This window comes from Hipposideros armiger, unplaced genomic scaffold (genome assembly GCF_001890085.2).
Source record: "Hipposideros armiger isolate ML-2016 unplaced genomic scaffold, ASM189008v1 scaffold_633, whole genome shotgun sequence".
Lineage (NCBI taxonomy): Eukaryota > Metazoa > Chordata > Mammalia > Chiroptera > Hipposideridae > Hipposideros > Hipposideros armiger.
The window spans coordinates 492,071-508,317 of NW_017731983.1; the positions used below are offsets into that span (position 1 = coordinate 492,071).

At 51.5% G+C, this 16,247-nt stretch overlaps 1 protein-coding gene across 1 annotated transcript in view; it reads left to right on the plus strand.

Moving 5' to 3' along the window:
• MYH9 (myosin heavy chain 9) overlaps window positions 1-16,247 on the plus strand; it is a 90,683-nt gene that overhangs the window by 30,020 nt on the left and 44,416 nt on the right. Inside the window, exons 2-3 of the mRNA XM_019625553.1 lie at window positions 474-825; window positions 5,794-5,950. Coding sequence (XP_019481098.1) covers window positions 493-825; window positions 5,794-5,950 — 490 coding nt within the window. The 5' untranslated portion in view covers window positions 474-492. The remainder of the gene's footprint in view (window positions 1-473; window positions 826-5,793; window positions 5,951-16,247) is intronic.

A 16,247-nucleotide genomic window follows, 5' to 3' on the forward strand; every position in this document is an offset into this window, starting at 1 on the left:
AACAGCGCTGGGGAATTGGGGGAAGGGGAACAGACAAGTTGCTGTCGTTTTGTTCTTCAGTCTAGTTGTGGAGGACGTTGCTTCACTGGCCCAAGTTGGCACCATCATTGCGCTCTTCCCCGGTGAGGCAGATCAGTCGCCGGCTTCTGGACGGCTGCTCACTGTGGCTGCTGGCTGCTCACGCTGGCTGCTGGCTACACATGGTAGCCCATGGCAACCCACTGCCACAGGGGCTGCAGCCTACGCCGTCGCCGTCGACTCACAGCAGCCCAGCTCCAGGTTGAGCTGTTCGTCAGCATCTTAGCTGTAGAGGGCGAGCGTCACTGGCCCTCAATGTGGGATCCGAACCAGGGCCCTCTGGCATCCCAAGCCAGCTCTTAACCAACGCGCCACTCGGCCGGCCCAATGTTAACAATTCTTGTGTGGCTAATGGAGTTAGCTGTATCTAACGGTTGTCCTTTTTTCTCTTTTAGGCCCTGGCTATAAGTCACCATGGCGCAGCAAGCTGCTGATAAGTATCTCTATGTGGATAAAAACTTCATCAATAACCCGTTGGCTCAGGCCGACTGGGCTGCCAAGAAGCTGGTATGGGTGCCTTCCGACAAGAACGGCTTTGAGCCCGCCAGCCTCAAGGAAGAGGTGGGCGAGGAGGCCATCGTGGAGCTGGTGGAGAATGGGAAGAAGGTGAAGGTGAACAAGGATGACATCCAGAAGATGAACCCGCCCAAGTTCTCCAAGGTGGAAGACATGGCAGAGCTCACGTGCCTCAACGAAGCCTCGGTGCTGCACAATCTCAAGGAGCGTTACTACTCAGGCCTCATCTACGTAAGTGGGGCCCGGGGCTCCGGGGCGGGAGGCTCCACGGCTGCCCCACCTGCCTCCTATCCTGGGCGCAGGCTCTAAGGAACGCTGGATTTCAGGAATGCTGGGGCGGCATCCTTGAACTTGAGCATCTGGACATCCTTGTGGAGTGCTCTCATAGCATTGCTTTTATTTATTCTCTACATAGCCAGAAGCAACCGGAAGCCTGTTTTAGACCAGGTGTAGGGAGAACATGACACGTGTGAGGGGTGCTCACCGCTGGCCCTGGTCCTCAGTCTTGGTGGAGATAGGAAGAGTCAGGCCGGTGTGGTCAGTTCTCTGTCAAGGAGGGGAATGCTGTGACCTGGTTCCCCATCTTCCTCCTGCACTACCTGGTCCCCCCCTCCCCCCCACACCTGTCAGCATGGCTTACTTCCCTGGGGAGTGTGCTTTGAGCAGAGGTAAGCCACCAAGAGGAAGATGTGAGTCGTTAGCCCACCCAACACTTCAGGCTGATTTCATGCTAGGCTTAGAGTGCGGAGAACAGCATGTACAAACGCCCAGAGCATGCAGGAGATAAGGAGCAGACTTTTCTCTCCTCTAGCTAGCGGGGCTGCATTTGCAGGAGGACAGCTCATCACCATTGTGGAAATGTCAAAAGCTGAGCATTTTCCCATCCCCTTCGTAACAGGCTCCAAGCTCTTGTGGCCCTAGCGTCACCAAGTTCTTTCTAATGTCTATCCCAATTTCTTCTGTTCAGTGTACAGATATTTCCTTCTGGTTTTGTCCTCAATGGGAAAGAAATATATCTGGTTCTTATTATTCCTAAAATAGCACTTTATTTCACTATTCTGTTGCATTCACCTTGGACTCATTGGTCTTGAAGCTGAATGAAACAGGCCTCAACGTTTTTTTTTTTTTGCACTGGAAGAAGAAAAGATCTCGAGATCATTATAAGCCTCGCATTTTATAGGTGAGAAGACCAAGTCTTGGCCCAGGGAGTTTGCTCATGATCCTATGTGTCCTAAAGGGAGATGCCAGGCTCCCCCTATTACAGGGATAGTGAGCTGCTCCCAGAGAGTCAGCCATTTTATTTTCTATACAATTTCAGGGTGACCTCCGCACAGGTTTCCCCAGGGCGCTTCCCTTACCCCACTGGGCTGGTACTTCCGAGTGCCCTGTGACATGCGTAAGCCCTCTGTTGAGCCATGGGCCATTTTGGACCGCCCGGAAGTCCTGGCCAGGCCAGACCATGTGCTAGGACTGCGTTACCTTGCTGACTGCTGAATTGGTCTATGATAATGAGGTCCTGCTTTCCTGCCATTGATCACCACCCTTTGGGGATGAGCTTGATAAGTCAAGGGTCTATCAATAAGGAGATACACAGAACTGTCTACCTTGAGAAGTCCTTCTGTATAGACCAGCTTAGCCCAACCTTCTAATACGGCAGGTGGGAAGCATGGAGGCCCAGAGAGGACAAGGGGCTTACGCAGAGCTACCCAGCAAGGTGTTGGCAGGGCTGAGACCGGAACTTAGGTTTCCTGATTCTCCACCCAGTTATCTCTCTGTTTCGTGGTGAGAATATTGTCTGGACCAAATTAAGAGCCCCTGCCCCTGGGATATTAACCACTGACATTCAGAATTAGTGACCTGCAAAAAAATGAAGGGATTTTCTCAGGAGGCATGCCCTGTCTCCCTCTGCTCAGCCTTTTACTGGTGTCTCTGTTCACCTTGGGTCCTGTTAGAGATTTGCTGACTGTGACACAAGTCAGACGGCCTGCAGTCACCTATATCAGCTGGCTGCAAATGGCCTTTCCCTGCCACAAACGGGGATATTAGTTGCTCAAATGCATTCAGTGTTGGTTACTTGGTTGCTTCATCTTTTCTCTGCAAGTGTGGGTTTGCTTAGTAGGCGGGCATGGCGGGTAGGACCTAAGCTTTTTCTCTAGAACTCTGGCTGGAGGCATCCGCTTCCATTTCTGCTCCTATGCTGTCACCTCCCATGTGTAGTTCCTCCTGCCTCAGACCAGCTTCCTCCTAAGTGTCGTCACCACAAGGGAAGTGGATTGTCTCTGCAGTTGCCCTAATGGAGACCCTAGCAGGTGCAGAGCTGTGGGGAGATCAAAGCCCCTCAGTGGGGTTGCCTAGGCAGGGGTTGCCCCCCCCCCACCCCCCATTCACAGTTCACCTCTTTCCACACCACGTTCCACACCACGTTCCAAATTGCGACACCAGGAGCCTTTTGTGCAGCATGTTTGCCTGGCGTTGTGGGCGGTGTGGCTAATTCTGCACCACAGCTGCTCTGTCTGTTTCTTCGGGGGGTGAGGCCCTGGGATAGGGGGCGGTCGGGCACAAAGAGCCTCTGTGGCCTGTGAATGGAGCAGCTTCCTGGCGTGGCCGTGTGGGAGCAAAGCCACTTGCTCAGTGTCTGCGCCTCCATGAGCATCTAGTGAGAGAGGCTCGCAGTCGAGTCTCAGTCCTCCCACCTGAGCTGCTGCACTCTCTCCCCAGGGCTCGCTTTGATCACATCCATCTGATTTGATGGGATTAGCCCAGAGAACTTGGAGACCCATAGAACTCTCCACAGGACCATCTGCCCACCCAGCTGTCAGAAAGACTTGTCCTAGTAACCCCCAGCCCCTTCTGTTGTCACCACCAGCTGTTCCCAAACATCTGGCTCCGTGACACACCCTAACTGTGTGGCCATGTGTCCTTAATGCTTTCATCGGGCTGGATTTCCTCGAGTGTGGGTTTTCTCAAACCCAAGGAACAAAGCTCACATGTTTCTGAGCTCCTGGGATTCTAGGATGACCTCTCTGCCCCCTGGCCTTCTATCTTGTCCCCACCCGACAGTCACAGAGGGAAAACAGGAGTCTTGGCTGCACTCCTGTCTTCCCGTCATGCCTGAGGCTCAGGGTGCCAACACTACGGGCAGACGGACCTCTTTACTTCAGAGCTCCCCTGGTCCCTTGTGAAAAGAGTAGTTGGAGGGAAAACAAATGACTGATTATCCCAGGAAGAAAGGAAAGTGAGGGCCCTGCATCCCCTCCTTCAAACAGAAGAGGCAACCAAACCCACTTGTTCATGTCCAAACTCAGCTGCTCTTCTGCAGGCGGACCAGTGTATGGGTGGTGGGTCCCTCTGGAATGCTGTTTTCAGCCTAACTTCTGCCCGGCATGTCCACGTGCTGGGTTCCTGGGTTCATGACTGGTTCCTGGGTGGGCCCTGTCTGTGGGTTCAGCCACAAGATCCATTCTCAGTTCTGGTAGGAATGGAGGGGGCAGGGTGGGTAGGGCCTGGCTTGACAACACAGTGCAGCCCCTCGGATGTTGGCTGCTGTTGGATCAAGGGGCGAAATTGTGGACAGTGAGGGTGGAGGCCATTTTGTAATGAGGACAACAAAAAGATGTGAGAAGTTCAGAGAACTGGCCTCCATGACCAAGGAGGTCTGCACTGGGGATGGGGGTGGCAGGGCGTGAGACCAGGTCTGCTCCCAGCTCTGGCGTTAATTGGCCTGGGGCTGCAGGTGCATTTTCCTAGAGAGGTTTTTCAGGGGCTGTACCCCCACCTGAACACCTGTCATGTGGTTGGTCTCGATAGCTCTTCCAGCTATTAGGACTTGGTCATTTTTTTTTTTGATGAGGAAGAGGGATCTTGGAAGAAAAAATAGCAGGGAAATTTTAGAAAAAGAATTAGTAGCCGCAGGTTAATATGGATTTGTCTGGACTGATCTGTCTATAGTCCAGGGGTTGGCAAACTTTTGAGACGGAAGAGCCGCCAGGGGTCAGCAAACTGCGGCTTGCGAGCCACATGCAGCTCTTTGGGTATGTACATGTGGCTTTGAAGTAAAATTGAAAATGAAAATAAAACTATCATAGTTTCATTTATAAAATTTTTAAAGGATATTATTCACATAATGGTGATTATGTAAAAACATTTTTATGGCTCTCGAATAATTTTTACATTGTTGTGAGGGACAGGATTGGTTCTTCCAGGGGTCGGCAAGCTTTTGAGAAAGAACATACCCTAAGAGCCGCATGTGGCTCGCGAGCCACGGTTTGCCGACCCCTGGTCTACACCATTGCCGCTGGAAACTGCTCTCCTGACCTACTTGGAGCTCCGCTCCAGGCTGTGCTGGGTGCTGTGTGAAGCACTGGAGCCACTCAGTGAGGTATAGACATTTGCCTGTCCCCATTTTATAGACTAAGACATGGAGGGAGGGAGAGGGTAAGAAATCTGTCCTTGTTGGGACTTGACCTCAGACACCAGGCTCCAGGGTCTGATTTTAACCTGGTCAAGTCAGACGTGGAGTCCTGAGTGTATTTTTGGGTGCCTTGTATAAAGGGTGCTTATTAATTAGATTCCGCTTAAGAGAAGACCTGAGTCTTGGAGAAGGCTCACAGGGGACACAAAAGTGGTTTTTAATTTTTTGAGAGATTTTCACGTGAATGTTTCTAGAAGGTTCCAGGGAGGGAGTTATCTGTCCATGATCTTCTAGCCCACAAAAGATCTAGTTGGTTGGTTGAGGAGTACGGTGAGTTCTTCCCAGTGCTGGGAAAATGTAGGCCTGAATATCTCTGAGAGACCTTCAGGGTAGAATAATGTGTGTTTCTACACAGTTTGTTCACTGCAACTGAATCCTTTTGTCTTTGTGCATCTCACAATGACAAACACATCTCTTATTGTCCTTGGATTGAGTTTTGTAACTGGACTTCTGTCCGTGAAGCTTGCCACAGATCTTGCCCGATGCGTATGCTCATTGACATGCAAAGCTGGCAGCTGTCATGCCGTCGAGGGAGGACCCTCACCGAAAGAGCAGAGATGGTGCCAGCGCCCTCAACACCTGCAGCAGGGCCCAGAGAGCGAGGGCTCCAGGGAGCACTCTCACATCAGGCTGACGGCCTCGAGGCAGCAAATACTTTGCCACAGAGTTTGCATGCCATCAAGAATCAGACTTCCTAACCCATTCCTATTTGCTGCTTTTTTCTTTAGACCTATTCAGGCCTGTTCTGTGTGGTCATCAATCCTTATAAGAACCTGCCCATCTACTCCGAAGAGATCGTGGATATGTACAAGGGCAAGAAGAGGCATGAAATGCCCCCTCACATCTACGCCATCACAGACACCGCCTACAGGAGTATGATGCAAGGTGAGTGCTGCGGCCTTTCCAGTGGCTGTTTTCACCTGCAGCCTTGTCTGCCTTCGCAGGTGCTCACTCACTAGTCACCGTGATCTAGTGGCTGGATCAGTGCTGATGCACTGGTGATGGGGCAGGGCATTGCGGAGGTCTAAGCCACTGTGTGAGTCAAGGCCAGTGACTCTCCAAGGACATTTTTATAGAAGCTTTCATTATTTTCCCCCTTTCTCATTCTTGTCAAGAGCTCCTGCACCAGTCCTCTCACGTCTGGGCCCCTTCTTTTACCAGTTACTCCCTTTCCTCCTTGTTTTTCACCTCTTTCTTGCTTCTCTACAGTCTGGGAACATGCTTGAGTTTTTCCCAGTGAAGAAAACAGACACACAGTCTCCTGAATTCTGCGTCCCCACTCTAGCTTGTCTCTGCTCTCTCTGCCCTATCACAGTGGAGCTTTCTAGAGGAAGTATCTGTGCATGTCTGGCCCCACTACTTCTCCAGACTGTCCCACAAAGGTCACCCTTGCTTCTGTGTTGGCGAAATCCATTGTACTCATGAGTTGTTATTTTACTTAACCTCTCCCCAGCATTGGACAATCTTGACCACTCCCTTTCGAAAGCCCTTCCTTCCTGTGAGGTCTGGTTCCCCTAATCTCTGCCCTCCCCATCTATGTGGTTCTCTCCTGTTACTCCTCCTCCCCCAGGAGGAGGTGCTCCTCGAGGTCTTGTCCATCCACTCCAGTATTCCTCTGGATGGTGGCCCCATCGACTTGACTGGCTTTATTATCACTTTCTTGCTGGGGCCCGAAACACTGTCACCTGATCACCACTTGCTCCCAGCTGCCATTTCTCCATCCACCCTTTCATCTAAGCCTGGAACCTGGTTAATCTTATGTTCTCCTCTCTCTTCTTCTTCACCCCTCTTTCCAAGCCAGTCAGCACTTTCTATAGATTTTTCTCTCTTTTCATGTTTCTGATCCTCTTATCCCTGTGGCCCTGGCCTTACTTAGTTTAGGCCACCACAATTTTTTGTTTGTGTGATTGTTGTGACCTCTTTACCGTCACTCTTAATAGAGCCCTCCCTCTATTTCCACCAGAGGGTCATCTTCCTAGAATGCAAATCTGATCAAACCCCTATTCGAAACCTTGAAAAATCTTGAAAAGATGCCTCGTTGCCCCAAACACTCAAACCCGCTAGTGGCCCATAGTGACTTTTGTAACTGGCCTCCTGCCTCCTCGCCAACTTCCCGGCTACGTGGAACTCCTACGTTTCTCTAACCGCCCTTCCTGCTCCATCTGCCTGCACTGCCTGGCAAGTTTCTACTCTTTCGTTAAAGACAGTGAAGCAATACTGCCCTTCAGGGAGTATATCTGAGCTAGATTTGCATTGGAGCCTGGGTGATACTTTATTCAAATATTTGTTTTTCTCAACCTAGACATGAACACGGCTTACGTTGCTGCCTTTACAGTCTCAGAGCTTAGCCAGGCATCTGGCATATGGTGCCATTTCCTGTCATTTGGAGTCTAGCCCAACTTCCAGGCAGGGCTATATTCTCATATCTTCTATTGATAGTGGTTTTTCATGTACTCTTCCATGTGTATTCTTTCTTTAAACTTTGTAATCAGTCTAGGCAGCGATGACAATGAATCTTGTTGTGCTAACTACTTTGTCTCTGGTTTAGTGGTTTAAGATGGCAGCCTGTGGGTGTGTCTTGTGCCATACACATCATGCTGTGGAGAGGGTGTTTCATTGCCAGGCTTGATGAATTATGTAGGATGTACATGTTTGTCCCAACCTTTGGCTTGTGTTCACGTCTATCAAAATTCCTTGAGGAAGCCGGCCCTCTAGTTTTAAAGTAGGAAGCCTTTCTCAAAGTGCTAACTCAAGAACTCTGATGGAAGGACATTCCGTGACATTCCAGAAGAGCCTGTCCTATCTCTGGAGGTTATGAATCAGTTTTCTCCTGACTCTCTTAATTGGCCAGATGCAAGATGTGCATCCTGGGGTGGTCTTGAGCTCTGCACTGTTGAATCAGGGCATGCTCCCTCACTTGGATGCTGGTTTTGAACAAGTGGGCTTTCTTTGCTCTTAGGTGAGCCATTATGAAAAGAACGATGCAAAAAGCATGGCGCCAGGAGTTATTAGAACTGGACTTCAAACTGAGGGGCAAAAGTTAGCACTATAGGTTGGAGAGAGTTGAAAAAAATAAAATAAAAGGAATATGCAGAGGGCCAGAGCTTTCCTTTGTGTTGACCAGGAGGTCTTGTCCTTAAATAAACGGCCTTGATAGGAACCGAGGAGCTGCCCTAAATTGTGAGGGCAAGTGGGTGGGTGTTTTCATTTTTTGGAGACCAAGGGTAGGAAATTCATTTGCAGGCATGGCGAACTGAGGTCCTGGTGCTTCTTTCTAACGGTCTGTGCAGGTGCTGGGTCCACGTACTTTCTAATCCTCAGTCTGAGAGGTCTTCACTCGCCTTCAGCTTCATGTTGGACTTGCTGCAGCTCTTTAGCTCACGTGTTGACCAACTGAGGACATGTCCAAGTTCCCTCTCGTTGTGCACAGTTGACCTGCAAAGCAGTTAGCAACAGGTCTCTTGTTCTTGGGGTAGGGAGGAAGTTAATTAACAGAAGTTGCTCCTGTTATGACAAGATGGTTCACCAGTAAAGAAAGTCCCTGAGAGGAGCCTTTGGTGCTCACCCTGGGCAGGTTTCGGCAGTGGAGCCTTGGGGCCGCAGGCTGCTAGTACTAACTAGCTCCCCTGTTAGTACACGCTGCCCCCTGGCTTGGCGGCTGGGGGGCGGGGGGACAGGTTGGTTTGCTTCCATCTTAAAAGGTACAGCCAGACAAGACAGTTCCTTTTCTGCTTTTTCTTTAAATAAGAAGTAGAAAAAGATTTCTTCCCTGAGCTGACTGGCTTATGACATACTAGCATTTATTCTGGCAAATAGGGAAGTTGGTGGCTTTGTCTGGGGACTTTTATGAGATTAATTCTTGGACCCTTCCAAGGGACCGCCATCTGTCTTTCATCTCTTAAATGCTCTGGTTTGCCTGTAAGTCCTGATTTATGCCTGTTGTCCTGGAGTTTGTAGTAATACTACCCTCTTTCAATTTCAGAACCATTCCAGTTTGGGTGATAAATTATATGGTTACTCTATCTAAGTCAGGGTTTCTCAAACTTGACACTATTTACATTTGAGGTCAGATAATTCTCTCTTGGGGGGCGGCGGGGTACTTGTCCTGTGCTTTGTATGGTATTTAGCAGTATCTTGGCCTCTACCCACTAGATGCCAGTACTACCTTCCCTCTCCACTTGTCACAACCAAAAATGTCCCCAGATATTGCTACCACATGTTCTCTGGGGGGCAAAATTGCCCCCACTTGAGAACCATTGGACTGCATTGTAGATTGGTTTTACTCTGAGTGTCAACTCCCATCAATCAATAGTGGCTTGCCCAGCCCTGTATTGGTAAGGATCTCAATGCCAAGGAATGCTGGGATGGATTAGTGCTGTCTGCCATGGGCGCAGGATGGGGCATGACAGCATATGGTGTCCTGGATTAGGCCATGGAGGTGAGAGATAGAAAGTGCTGGAATACCAAGAGGTTTAGTATATTATCCTGGCACCGGAGGCCCTGGCAATCCAGATGGAAAGATGGGACATGTTTGTACAGAGATCTATGGCCATGGCTATATAACAAGACTAGTTGCTACCTACACCTGGTGCCAACACAACTGCAGCAGGTGTCTTGGGAGTTCAGAGGCGAAGGTGTGGCCACTGAGTCCTGGGGCGGTTGGAAAGGTGCTGTGGTGGTCGGAACCTGGGGAAAGGCTGGCAGGTATGTGTCAATAAGTGGTTACAATGCAGCCCAGATGTGCCCGGCACAGCTTTGATTGTTGTTTTAATCCTCAGCCTTGGGTTTAATTAAAGTTGTGGTGACATAGTTGGTTCACCCTTTCAACCTTGGCTTTCCCGTTTGGTTAATTTGTTGTGATGGCCGTTAATGGATCTTTCTGTCCTGGGGATTAAACTGATCCTCAGGATTCAGTAAGTGTTATCTTACTGTGCTTTGAAATGTCTGAGGCTAGGAGGATGAGAGGGTATAAACTGTGTGGCTGTCCCTTGCTAGGTGGACATCAGCCCTAGGGGGAATAGGGATGTGTCTAGGGCAGGCATAAGGGGCTGCCTGTGGAACTTGGGGGAAGCAGCGTATAGTCTGTAAAAGGGAGGACTGGGCTGGGAAATGGCACTCCTGGCTTCCTTGGGGGCCAGGCCTCCTGGGTCTCCCTCTGGGGATAAGAAAATGTATGTTCTTACAGAACAGGCCAGTAAAAAGATTTGACTTGAGCCCGGTTATCTCCCCAGTAAATAAGAAAAAAAACCAAACCCTTCTATGTCAATTAGTTAGAATGCCAGGTTTGGTTCACTTTCAGTGGCTTTCTGGTATTTTAATGAGCTCCCAGCACTTCTAGGGGAGTGGCCGCAGGGCCTGCTTTCATTCCAGGCCTTAATGAATCCAAGAGCTATGCAACCCTTTGCTCTGTGCTAATCCCACCTCTGCTTCTCGGGAAGCGGCACCAGAAGTGGTTGTCACCACGCAGTTGCTCAAAGTACCCAAGCGAGTGTCCACATACCTCCCAGCAGTTGCCTAACCTTTTTGGGTAAACAGTGAAGGGTAGAATTTTAGCACTCATCTTCACATCTGAGTGCGACCCTTCTGATTCACAGGAAAAGGGACGGGACCTGTTAACTGTCTTGTCCCGAGGAGCGCTCCAGAAACCAGGGTGTCCTGACCCCCGCCCTGGTGCCCATCCCCCAGGGGTGCTGTTCTGTTGCCCCCCCGTGTCCCTGGCTGGCGTGTTGGGAGGAATTCTGCCTGGCCCACTGGTTTGGAGGAAGAGAGCCCCTCCTTCGCCTCTCTCCACATTCTTCCCACCCTGGTGCTGTTTGCGCCCGTGGAGCTGTCTGCTTTCCAAGGTCTTCCTGAGGAAAAGCACCACGTTGGTGAGAGGCTGGGAAATGCTTCGAGGGCACAGTAAAGCATGACTCTGAACAGACTCACCAGGCCAGGCTGCCGAGGAAGCCACAGATGTGATGACTCCACTTAAGGAGGAATGTGCCGACCGGGCCCTGCCCAAGAGCCCGGCCAGCCATCGGCCCACAAAGGCCCGCTGTCTTCAGGGAGGTCTGAGCCGGGCCGTTTGGCCGTGTGCTGGGGAGGCCGAGTTGCCTCACCCCGAGGGGTGTGCTCTGTGCCCACACATGGTCCTCCGTGGGAACTGAACACCTATTTGCTAGCCCTGGCCCAGCCCGGAGAAGATTAAGAGCCAGTCTTGAGAGTCAGGTAAACTTCAGGAAGAGAGTGAGTGAGAGTCCAGCTCATAGGGGCACCCCACTTAGCCTTGAAGGGTGCTGGGGTAGCGAGGGGCTTTGATAATGACTTAGCCTTCTGTGGTAGGTCACCAAAAAGGGTCTGTTAGGCCTTAGCTTTAGGGAGAAACTTGCCTTGTGAACAGGAAGTGTGGTGGGGAGAAGAGAGCATGGGACTTGGGCTGGACTAGAGTCGGAGTCTGGCTCGGTCACTTCCCGATCGTGACCGGGTTCCACTTACTCTGACAGGGCTTTGTTTTCTCATCCACCTCCTGGGCTTAATAAAACGTACTTGGCTGGGTTCTTGTTAAGAATTCAACAAGGCGCCTGGCCTGTGGTCAGTGCCCCTCCGAAGGTGGCGAGAGGAGTCTGACAGCACTGTTTCTGGAGTGAATTGTCCCCATCTGCAAATCACGTGTTCCTTCAGTCCACGCTTTCACTGCTTAATGAAGGTGATAACCAGATGCGTCCTTCATCGGGCTTACTCGCCTCAGAGAGCATCCTCAGAGAACTCAGGCTCTGGGTTGCAGCACGCACAGGAAGTGACTTGTCAAAGCTGCCTCCCCTGCAGCGTCCACACACGACACAAGCGTGTCTCCAACTTGTCTGATCTAGTCCACGGACCCAGAGCGGGCAGCGTGGGGGCTTTGTGGCTCAGTGGGGCTTCTGGAGAACATGGTGGGGCTTTAGGAGAATGTCATATGAGCTCTAGAGATGAGTCTTCAGCATCACCGAGCAGCGTCCTCTGTTGATATACTGGTAGGGAACCAGAGAGGCTCTGCGACCAGCAGCCCCAGGCCCACCACCCAAACACCGGAGCCTGGGTCAGGAGGCTCATCCCTAGGGCTGACCCCAGGAGGCTGCTTTGCCATGCCACCCAGAAGAAAGCCCAGGCCTGGAATGAGGCTGCTTAATTATAATGTGGTCATGCTTGTCAGTCTCATTTCTATAAAATGTTTTTTCTAGAAGAGGAATTTTGTGTTTAATGGATCCTTTTCCAGGATTCAGCTTTGGGCTTGTTTTTTTGTTTTTGTTTTTAATCCGACCCAACAGGCCTACTGTGTTTTTTTCTCTGGGCCGGCAGAAGTAGGAGATAAGAAACTCTCAAAACTTTGGGGATGGCTGACAACTTGGCCCATGTCTCTGTTACTGCTCCCCCAAAACCAACAACAAAAACTCACCTGTGAAGTCTAATGGCTGAGCTGCTCTGGGCTTTTAACCCCCCGGACACGTTCCTCTCCCTGCCTGGTGCGTGCTGCTCACCAGCTCATGTTTCTTCTGCTCTCAGGTCCTAGCTCTGAAAACCCAAGCAGGGCCGTGTTGTGTGCACGATGTCAGGGCTGCGCTTGGAGGAAAGGGTTGCTTTCCTCCCTCTGCCCGATTTCTGGAATGAAGCTATCAGATGAGATAAAAAATAATCCCCTAAAACTAAAGAGAAAAGAGCTGAAAGTTGCAGGAATAAAAGTCAGGATTCTGTAAGTGGCTTCTGTAAAATTCCTCTGGTGTTGACCAAGGCATTGGCCCAGTGTCCCCCTTTGTAATAAACTGAGGACCTGAGGTGTTCTGTTTTTGACAGACGAGCAGTGCTGATTGGGGCTTAGGATGTCATTCCAACCGGGCTTTGTGACTCTTGATGAAGATCTTGTTTCTCAGGCTGGTTCACAAATACACTAGGGCAGAGGTCTAAGCCGAAAACCAAGGAAGGAAGCCATGCATGCTTTGGGAACAAATTCTGGCTAAAAGTCACCAGCACGCCTTTCATTTCATTTGATTGTCCCTTCTCCAAGGCGACTGGAGCCCCTGGCTTCTTCAGGAAGCATCTTCATGTGCTGTTATTGTTCATCTAGTGTTAAAGTTCCTGCTATTCTCCAGCAAGTTTGACCCAACTCATCGAAGGGACATTTCGCAAAGCTCCCGGTTCTCTTTGCAGGGACGTTTGTCTCCAGCGGGAGCCAAGTTTGTCCTGAGCTTTGCCCTGCTGTGTCCAGCTTTTTCCCTGTTCCTGGCCTGTTGTCTTTCCCTCCTGTCCTTCCCTTTCTCCCCCACTGAGATCCCAGCCCTCTGCAGACCTGTGACCCTAGGCTTAGTCCTCTCCACGTGGGACTCAGCCAGGAGCCCTCCTGTGTTGTCTTTTCCCCAAGGAGAATGTTGAAGAGCAGGGCAGAACTGACCTCAGGGTGTTAGTCCCTCCCTGTGTCCTGGTAGCTTTTGCTGTGGGCCATCAGCACTCCCATGTAGGTTTTGAATTTCCCTCCACCCTGACAAACCTGTCAGAGCTGCCCCAGCAGTGGCCTCACACAGAGAACATTCTCGCTCCTGGCCCCGCCCATGGGAAAGGTGGAAAAACAACCAGCAGTGGTTTCTGGCAGGTGTGCTTCTGTGCTGGGAGCTCACCTGTGTGAGCTGCTGGATGCGTTTTGGCTGAGAGACATTGGGTCCTCGTTTGCCCTCCGACACAGTGAAAGCGAAGATCAGTCCCTTGGGCTTCTAATTATCAAGGGTGCCTGGTGGGGAGGGCTGCCCGTTTTCTGCCTCCTATGACTGGGGACTTGGGCCTCCTCAGCAGAGTTTAGACCACAGCCCTACCTGCAGGAGTGTGTGGGTGGAGGCCCTGGGCCAAGTCTGGCTGGCTTCTGGCTTGGGTTGCCGCTGACTGACTGTCTCCCTGTTCGGGGCCTGCCTCTGTGCCTTGGAGAAAACATCACTGGTGATCATGTTGTGTGCTTGGGAGGCAGGCTGCCAGGAGCTTCGTGACACAAGGCCCCTGAGGCCCAGCCTCCACCTGCAGCCTCTGCTAACATGAAGCATTAATTTGTACCTGCTTTTTCTCACCTCCCTGCTTTCCAAGTGCTTGTAACCCAAGCTCGTGAATTGGGCTGGCTTGGAGAAAGTAGCAGACAGCTTGTAAGGCCCCGTGTGACACTGAGTGTGGGTGGCCCTTTCTGTGTAGCACTGCTGGTGGCACAGTGCCCTGCCCTGCCCTGTAGGAGCTCTGTGAGGAAGTGCTAAGTATCCAGAGGTCAGGTTCTTGGCCCAGCTTGTGTGACTTTGATCGAGTAATTGGGTTTCTCAGGACGCGGTGTCCTGACCTCCAGATACTGATGGTTGAACCAGGCGCTCTCTAGAGCCTTCCTAGCTCCCAGGTTCTGAGCTCGAACCCATAGGTCTCTCCACGTCTCATACTTGGTTTTGGCCTGAATACACTTGTACTTTGGCCCGTTGAGACCCTGATGCTGTCCACGAGAGGCTCTCGGGAGAAGTAACAGGAGCCTAGGAGTTTGCTGCCCCGATGGCCTGTGGCTTTGTTTCCCAGGCAACAAGGAGCAGGGGTTCACACAGTAAGCCACCCAGGGGTCTGCTCTGCAGTGTTCATGAGACAGACCCCTTAGGTGGTGGAAAGTTTCAGGCCCATTTGTCTTGGATCATCCTGTCAGTCTCATCCCATGCAAGCTTGTCACCCAGCCTGAAACTGCCCTTTGCTGTCATTTTTCTCTTGTTCTCAAGAAACCTGGCTGACTTGAAGATGGGTCTTGGGGGCAGGGTGCTCTTCCCGATGTGCGCCCGGAGAGAGCGGCTCTGCCTGAACCTCATGAGACGTTATCTTAGCCAGCTCTCTGATGAGTCAGTCCTGGGCCACGGCTGTTGGTGAACCAGGCCCGATCTCTTCCTTCTGTACTTCCTGTTGGGGATGATGTCACCACTCTGTGAGCCTCGTGGCCTTTTATGGACAAGAATCGGCAGCTCCTCACAGAGGAAGTGAGTGATAAGGCCCCCAGCATAAGTCTGAACCTGGGGTGAAATACCTGCGGTCAGGTGTTCCCTCCGCCCACCTGAGCTGGGGCGTTCTGAGTTGGCTGGAAACATCTGTTCATTTGGACCTCTGCTTCAGCTCGAAAAGGCCCCGGGGCATTTGGGGTTTTAAATAAAATCTGGAAGGGGAATGGCCTCTTCTCTGAATATGTAACTTAAAACCTTGTTCTGCAGTGGAGAGCTGGAGGTGCAGAGGGCTCAGTGTGTGCAAGCACCTGTGCTGTGTCAGCACCTATGTTGTGCCTGTTCGTCAGGCACACCCACCATCCAGTCCTCAGAGTGGCTCTGCCAGTGAGGCCCACCCTCTGGGCGAGGTCCAGGAGGCAGGCATCCCGAGGGGGAGTGCAGAGTGAGGGTTGGAACCCGGGCTCTGGAGCACGCAGCCAGTGGCTTTCTCCCTGCTGCCTGCTCCAGCCATGCGGACCAGTGGTTGTCAGAGTGTGCTCCGAGGAACCCTGTCTCCACCACCAAAGCAGCTCTGGTTTTTATCTCCTGCTTCATATTGGGGATTTGGGAAGATTTTCTCTGAGGAAAGGCTGCTGTTTATTTTAAAAGCCTTGAAACCACTGCAGAGAGTCATCATCTTGGCTCAACCCCCCCCTTCATCGAAGTAGGGTCCGGGCAGGAGGGGTTCAGGCTCCGAGGTTGAGCTAAGGGCCTCCATCCCGGCAGGGAGCCTGTTTCCCAGAACAGGGTTCTCTCTGGACGTTGCATTCCCCTGGTCCAGGCTGCAGGGTTCCTGTCTGTCTGTCCGTCTCCTCTGGTGTGGAGGAAGGGCGTTTTCAAATAAGCCTTCAGTCCATGTGGGCCCAAATAAGGACTTGAGCCAGAACCACGGAATGGGCTGGACTCTTGGGTGTCCGACTGTCGTGAGATGACCGTGTAGGGAAGGGCTTACGGAGTGCGTGGTAAGGGGGTCTAAATGCACCCGGGGCCCGGCAGAGGAAACTGAGGCAGAGAGCCGACTGGTTGCTGAGAACTCTAACCGTCCCACTGCCCAGAAGAGATGCCCCTGAGCTCAGAAACAAAACAGAACTGTGTCTCAAGAGTTTGAGCTCTGAGCAACAGCGGTTCAAGTCAGCCCGAGCTGAGCAGCCGTGAGCTGCCAACAGGTGGCGGGATGGCTCAGCTAAAAA